Here is an 8,030-nt window from a genome sequence, read left to right on the forward strand (position 1 = left end):
TAACTTGTGAGACGTAGATGAATCATTGAACTAGGAACTATGTGTTTCTTTGTAGGCTACCGCTCATGCTCGTGCAGTGTACTATGGCTGTATTTGCACGGCGTTCTGATGGCGCCAACCATGTCCACCGCCGGACAGTCACCGTCTACCTCAACGCGCCCAGCATCATCGGCTTCTCCTCGCATCATACAGCTACGCCAACTCGTCGAGCCCTCGCCGCGGCCGGCGGCACAGGTCCTCGCCACCTGCACCTCTGCCGTCTAGTGTACACTGTGTGTCATTCCCGAAAACCTCTTTTTACAGGTAACGGTACCTACAGCAGTGACGTCAGCGATGACGTCAGCCATGTGCTGACCAATTTTGTCACAAAATTGTGAAACAAATTTGAAACATAATTGAAATATAACTGAAACACTAATATTTTTGTGAAACAAACCGTAGTGACGTCAGCAATGATGTCATCAGTTTCACTTTTTATCAGACTGTTTCACAATATTTTTCATGTATCACTTTAATTTCATAAAAGTTTCACTTATGTTTCAATTATTAGTTTTATATTAGACAAATGTCAAAAGCCTCACCAATCTCAAAGCAGAGAGTGGATGGTAGATGTAACACCTACACCTACCGGCTCCTTTAAAATCGCTGCTCTCGTGTCATTCCTGGTCGTCCATGATGCAATCGTATCTACTGAGAAAAAGGGTGGAGGCGGCGGTCAACGGAGACAAGCGAGCATGGTGTTATTGTTTTTCTACCTTTTTCCCATTTTGGAAAAAAGAGGTCCCGAGTTGATTTTTTAATATTTCAAAAAAACCACAGTTTCTAGGATACTTCAGTATTAATACCACAGTTTTTCATCACCCCCAAACACATTAAAGTATTCTAAACTGCAGTATTTCCCAAAAGATTCAAAAGTATAGTGTTCGCTACCAAACACAGCCTCACGGATGAAGCTGCCCAAAAAAACTGTTGGTTAAGTCCAACCTGACAGTACCCGCAAAACAAAATGTCCAACCTGACAGTCAATCTGGGCGACGGCCGGTCACAACGGTGGGTAAATTCGCTATATAGCGTTCATCAACTCCCCCGCACAATGCCGGTGTTTCTCTCCCTCGGTTCCCTCCTCGAGTGAACATTTGGGACTTGCATCCTCAAGCCTTTTCCCTGGAGCTAGCAGATCGAGAGTTGCGACGTATCGGCCTGCTACCTGCTGAATTACAAGGTCAGATTTTCCTCTCTGCTGATTGCTGCAACGCATTGCCAATACGATTCAGGGTTTGAGCCTTGGGTCTCCGTGGGTCGAGATGTGTTTATAAAATTCTTTCTTGTCGCGTGTTGATATTCAGACACTGTGAGGTATATGAACTATGAAGCATGTGTAGCAGTGTTCCCTTCCCTTTGTATACGTGCAAATATCCGTTTTCTCCTTCTTCTTTTCTTTTCTTGCTTGCTTGCTTGCTTGCTACGGGCGTTGTTTCCTGAATCCAGTCGACAGCCGAATCGATCAGGAGTCAGGACAGGTACAGATATGGCAAATTACAAGGAAATACTACAAGGTACGCATTGTCCAACGCAATTACTAACACTAGCTAACAGATATAGAAGGATGGACCTGCAGGTCGACGTGACGCACGCATGAGCGAGTAGCACTAGCAGGTGAACACATTAATTCAGCATCTTTCATCACATCACTAGTGGCTTTGCAATTGAAATGCATACACATGCTCGTAATTTTCATCGCATAAACATCACCACAGACCAGTCAGTATACTAGTATCAAGCTGCTCATGATCAACTTATTCACTAGTCAGCTGATTGGTGGTTATTTACCACTTAACAGTGCATATACCATGAATACTGTGCGACACTCTGAGATCGTCAGCTAGTGCGCGCCACCCTGATCGTTCTTCGCATCCTTGTGATCAGCGGCGTCGCCCTCGGCGAGGTAGCCGTTGAACTGCTTGTCGCTGATCAAAGAATCGAGGAACGAGGTGAACGTGTCGTCGTCCACCATCGGACACGCCATGACGCCGTCGAAGCCGCCTCCACGAACTGCACCACCGTACTCCGCAATGAACTGGTCATCGAATCCGTCGAAGCCCTGGGCGTTGAGGCTCATCGTTGCTGCGAATGCGAAGTCGTCGTCGCCTCCGTCGGCTGGGCTGTCACGGCGGTCGCATCCGGTTCCATCGGCCGTCGAGGTTGGTTTCGTTGCTGACGGAGGCGGTGTCTGCGGCGGTTCGAGCGCCGCCACCGTCTTGTCGGCAGCAGCAGGAGCTGGAGCTGCCGCGATTGCGTGGGAGCGACCAGCCGCTGCCGTCTTGCCAGAAGCAGCAGCAGGCGGCAGCGGCATGTGCGTCCGCGGGTCGAGGCCCTGGGCGATGAGCTTCTTGCTAAGGTGCGAGTTCCAGTAGTTCTTGATCTCGTTGTCCGTGCGCCCCGGCAGCCTCCCGGCGATCAGCGACCACCTGCATGCATGCACATCCATCAGTCCACCGAAGTTCCTCGGGCGCATTTTGGAGACGGCATTTCAGCGAGCTAGTTGCACGCACGCACGCACGCACCGGTTGCCGAGGACGCGGTGGAGGCGGAGGATGAGGTCCTCCTCGTCGTCGGCGATGGGGCCGCGCTTGATGTCCGGCCTGAGGTAGTTCATCCACCGGAGGCGGCAGCTCTTGCCGCACCGCAGGAGCCCCGCGCGCCGCGGCAGCGTGCGCCACCGCCCTTCCCCCTCCCGCTCCACGAACCGCGACAGCAGCTCGTCCTCCTCCGCCGTCCACGGCCCCCGCTTCAGCGGCGCCGTCTGGCCCTCGGCGCTCCCGGCTCCGCTCTGCGACGGCGGCTTCCGTCGTGCCATCGCGATCGGTCTATGCTCCCGTACGTATACGCGGGGGAGGGATAGCTAGCCTTGGACTTCGGCTCCTCGCTCGGCTGCTTTCAAGACGAATGCTTTCTTGCTGTTTTTGAGAGGGGTTCGCTCGCCTTTCCCGCCGTGCGCCGCAGCGCCACCTCCCCGGAGAGGAAAGGGTCGGTGGGGTGGTTTGTCCCTTCTGCGCGGCGGTCTGTTCCGTTTTCGGAAACGGAGGAATTTCGCGGCGATTTGCGGATTGGATGGCACCGTGTCACGCTCACGCACTACCCGATCGGGGGCAAACCAGAGGAGGCGGATAATGGTAATGGGTACCTCCAAATTCAGAATGTACCGCAACCATACAACGCACTAGGCCTCTCCAATGTGATGCGATTATTTTTTTTTGACAATCAATACCACATATATTCATAGTAACAAATAGTACATGGTAGAGATACATGAACTGACTCCAACGATTACAAAATAAAGTCTAAAAGATAAGAATAAATCTTCGAGTGCCTTCAATTTCTTCTTCTTCCGTAACACAATCTCAGTACTTCTTGTGAAGCGCAGCCAAAGATATATAACGAACCATAGACTCGTAGATACCGACGAAAGTTCTCCCATAATTTTTTGAGCCGCAATGCTAAGACTGCGTGCACGCACGCAACCATTAAAGCAATCATACAACATCGGCAAGAGTACTCAACACCAAGTATATCGTGGAATAATAACCAACTAGCTTTGTCGTCGATGGAGAGTCGAGAGTACGAATCACCATTGTCGAGGACGTAGCAATGGACAAAATCTGCGAGGATAATCCTCCTCGCGGCAACAACGACAAAAGATCCAAAATCGATCTGGCGAAGCAAGATCCGAAGACCCATACCTAGAAAATTGTGATTGTTCAACACCACCATTGACGCCGGGAAGAAGATCTCGTCGCCGATTATTACTTTGAGTAACTCTAGCAAAATCTGTTAAACCCGTAAAATAACGGCTATTACGGGGTACCACTATCAACCTTCGCAAAGGGAAAGTTGCTGTCCCACGAAACGTACGAAAAGCTGATGCGTGTCCGTCCCATGTGATCCCGTCCCGCGGGATGCGCTCTTCCAATCTCGCGCGTGAGTACGCGCGACGGCCGCACACGAGTACGCACCGCTACCTAGGCTCGTCCCGAGGTACGCATACTGCCGCGCACGCAGCCAGCTATCTCTTGCAATCAAGTACAAAGCAATATTAGTTACACGACACGAATACTTGCACACACAGGCGAGTACAAGTACAGTCGCGTACACGAGGAGGTACAGTCGTACACACGAGCAGGTACAGTCACACACAACACACGAATACAGTTGAACACACATGCGAGTACAGGTACAGTCACGCACACGAGCAGGTACAGTCGTGCACACGAGCAGGTAACACACAAGCGATTCAAATACAGTCACGCACACGAGCAGGTACACTCGTACACACGAGCAGGTACAGTCAGGCACAACACACGAGTACAATTGAACACACGAGCGAGTACAAGTACAGTCACGCAGACGAGCAGGTACAAACGCGCATACGAGCATGTACAGTCGTGAACACGAGCAAGTACATGTACAGAAGTACAGTGGCGCACACGAGCAGGTACAGTCGCGCGTAAGTACACGTACAGTCCCGCACACGGGCGAGTACAGTTAGCGAGTAAAGGGAAAAATTGCACCAAATACACTAAAAACAGAAATACTTATCAGTTCAAACACGAGTACAGTTAGATACACACCACAGGTACAATCATAATATTATTGGAAGTACGAAAAAAGTATCTTCAAACCTATCAACATGGGATCTAGTTTTGAAGATCTCGACACGAGGATCTCAAAAGTGAAAACGGTTCGCAATTTGGACTTACGGTTCTCAAGATATTTCATTTTGAAAAAACGAATCTAGAAGAAAAAGAGAAAAACTGACACAACCCAGTCTTCTCTCTCCTCCCCCCATCCCCACCTTGCTTCCCCTTTCAACACGTGGCGAGCAGGAAGACCACTTCCTAGGGATTTTCTGGCACCACAGCGTGCCACTTGTCGCGTGCGGAGCGAGTTGCCTTCCATTCGCGAAGGTCGGCCTTTTTTTAACGATTTCGCTATTACGGGTTTACTTGAAAATAAGTTTATTTCAGATCCCATAAACTTCATCGGTGGGTGCAAAACTTTCCGTGCCCCTTAAAACAAGTTTCCTACATCTTTGTATCTAAAGTTTCGGATGGCAATTTTTCTTGTGGCCCATAAAACTTATATTGATGGTTGGCGGGAGGGAAATTTCAGGATATAGCTCCGCCAGATTGTTCCAAAGTTCGGCCAAATTCCTCTGCGCCGCCCTGATTCTGGCCAAATTTTGGGCGTTCCATCTAGACATCCCATTCTCGGTTTGTTTTCAGCAAAATAACTAAGAAATTTTGAGCTAAGCACCTCCATTCCGACACCTAAAAGGATCGTATGCCGCACCTAGAGGGGGGTAATTAGGTGTTACATAATTTTTAGTTCTTTTTCAATTTAGGCTTAACACAAAGGTAAATTCTCTAAATATGCAACTATGTAAAATTTACCTATATGACAAGATATACCACTAAGCAAGATATAACTAGGCAAGATATAATAGAGCTCATAAGGATAGAGGTAACCGAGAGTGGAGCACGCGGAGACACAGAGATGATTCCCGTAGTTCCTTCCTTTTGAGGGGAAGTACGTCTACGTTTGGAGGAGTGTGGTCGCCATAAAGGCCAGACCAATGCCACCAAGGCCTCACTCATGTCTCCTGTGAGAAACGCCACAAAGGCCAGCCCACTTCCACTAAGGGATTTCCTCGAGGCGCAAATCGGGCCTTTACAAGGTTCTTGGGGCACACATCCACAACCGAATTTGAGGCTCCCAATATCTGTAACAATACAACAACAATAATAAAAATACAAATCAACCACAAGCAACTAGGGTTTCCAAAAAGGAACACTAGCAAAGGGCCCCTCAATCAAATGAGGGGAAAATGCAAATCGCTTCGGTGAAGATGTAGATCGGAGTCTTCTCCTTCGATTCTCCAAAGATCAAGAACCTTCGATGATTGGAGGAGGAGATCTTGTGATTCGTGTGTTTCTTGAGGTGGCTCTAATGGTGGATGAACTTAGCAAGATTGAGCAGCTTATGGTGGAGGAAGAGGAGGGGTATTTATACCCCTCCAAAATCGAGTCGTTGCAGGAAGAAAGGGGGCGGATTATCCGGCCTGTAAGGGCCGGATTACCCCCCCCCCCCCACCCCCGGATTATCCGGGTCTGGCAGAAATATTCGGCCAGGGTCTAGGGGGGTCGGCCGAAAGTTCTTAGCCATTTTTCAGGGGCCGGATATTCTAGAAATATCTGGCCCAGGATTATCCGGCCTGGGAAGATTTCCCAGCTTCCTTTTCCTTTGTTTCTCCACACAAATTCAACCACATAAATATTCTGCACTATATCAACGCACATTAGTGTAACACATATATTGTCATCAAACATACAAAACTATAAACTGAGAGATGTTCTTTCAATCTCCTCCATTTTGGTGTTTGATGATAATATACGGATTTGCAAAAAAATATTACTAGAAGGAACCGACATATTAGCAAAAGATAGAGGCACTCCCCCTGTATGTGTGCATATAAGTAATTTGCATTTGAATACAAATGCACCACACATAGGAACGAGGTGCCTCAACACAAGAGCTATCCAACATGAACAAAACTAGAGACATAATCACATATAGTTGAGACAAAGAAATAGAGATCATACCAATATGGTGATATAGAATACCGAATATCTTAAATCACACACCATATCATAAACTTTGGTCTCAACATATAGAATTCCCATAAAGATTTCCGAAATCCTTAACAATATGTCTCACAACCACACATAGAACATAGTTTTGAACAAGCAAGTCAACTAGTTCAACCATAAGCACAAATGATAAATAAGAGGACACAAGCGATAAAAGAATGGTAAATGCATATGCTTGTGCCCCACCCATGCAAAGCCCGTAGAAGTCCTAAATAGAACACTTCTCCCACTTTGGCTTCAAAACGCCCAACAGGGAAAAGAGCGATGCTACTCGTCCCATGGAGATCACTTAGAGCCAGTCTCGGAGTCATAGTCTTCGGCACTGTCTGCAACTGGTGGAGAGGTGCGAGAGGTGTTGCTCCTCTGAATATTGTGCTTGATGTCAGACCACTAAACTTGAGAAGGGTGCCATCCACGGTAGGCGGGGTGAACGGGAGGCTGAGGAGGAGGACCTTGCTCACCACTGAGCCTATGTAGAATAACCACCTGAGTATGATGTATCTTTGTGCGCTGACGGCTGGCCTCGAAGTTCTCCTTGTGGATCTCAATGTTCATGCACATGACATTGCGCTGGAAACAGTTGAGTTTTTTTTACCTCTCTTTGAGAAACTGAGTGATCGGGTGCATGGGCACTAGAGCGAGCATCTCCCATAAAAAACCAGCAACTGGAGCAGGTGGGGCAGCTGTCTTCCTCTTGATGTAAGCCTTCTTGAAGTTGTGGTCCATAAAGGGAAACTGAGTCATATCTTCCGTCACAGCAGTGTCACTGATAAGAACCTGAATGTAAGGAGCATATGGAATAGTAGTCCGGGAAACCATGGCATCAAAGATATCATGAAAGATATAATCCATGACATCAACTGAGAAAGCATTGGTCTCATTATCATCTTGTGCACACTCACAGGAGAGACGAAGAAGATTCACAAGAGCACCTCGAATAGCATTATTGTTCTCACCACTTGGAGCAATGGTTGCCCTGAAGAACCTGATCATAGATAGGAAGAAGTCCAGAAATAGTGCCAATAGCTCCTTCTTCGGTGTAGAGATCATAGTGCACCTCCTTGGCTGTATGTTGAGGACCATGGAGACGACGACCACCTTCAAAGGGATAGCCAAGAAGTTCAACAAACTTGTGGAAAGAGGCCTCACAGGGAGAGGACCAAGACATCCACTGCATGGTGCGATCATCATCCTTCTTGAAGGTCAGAGTAGCATAGAATAGCTTCATCAGATGAACACTGAAATCATACTGGACCTTCATGAGCTTGTGCAACCCCAACCGCTCGGTAACCCAAATGGCATCCTCAAAGTGATCATTCTGAG

General features: G+C 48.0%; 1 protein-coding gene across 1 annotated transcript; it reads right to left on the bottom strand.

Moving 5' to 3' along the window:
- Positions 1 to 1,882: 1,882 nt before the first annotated feature.
- Positions 1,883 to 2,857, bottom strand: LOC124663305 (transcription repressor MYB5-like). Its single transcript, XM_047201030.1, has 2 exons — positions 2,565 to 2,857; positions 1,883 to 2,468 (listed from the first exon to the last, which is right to left on the bottom strand). The coding sequence occupies exons 1-2, from the start codon at positions 2,855 to 2,857 to the stop codon at positions 1,883 to 1,885; spliced, it is 879 nt and encodes a 292-aa protein (XP_047056986.1).
- Between the last annotated feature and the right edge of the window lie 5,173 nt (positions 2,858 to 8,030).

The sequence above is a fragment of the Lolium rigidum genome, chromosome 6 (genome assembly GCF_022539505.1).
Source record: "Lolium rigidum isolate FL_2022 chromosome 6, APGP_CSIRO_Lrig_0.1, whole genome shotgun sequence".
Taxonomy (NCBI): domain Eukaryota; kingdom Viridiplantae; phylum Streptophyta; class Magnoliopsida; order Poales; family Poaceae; genus Lolium; species Lolium rigidum.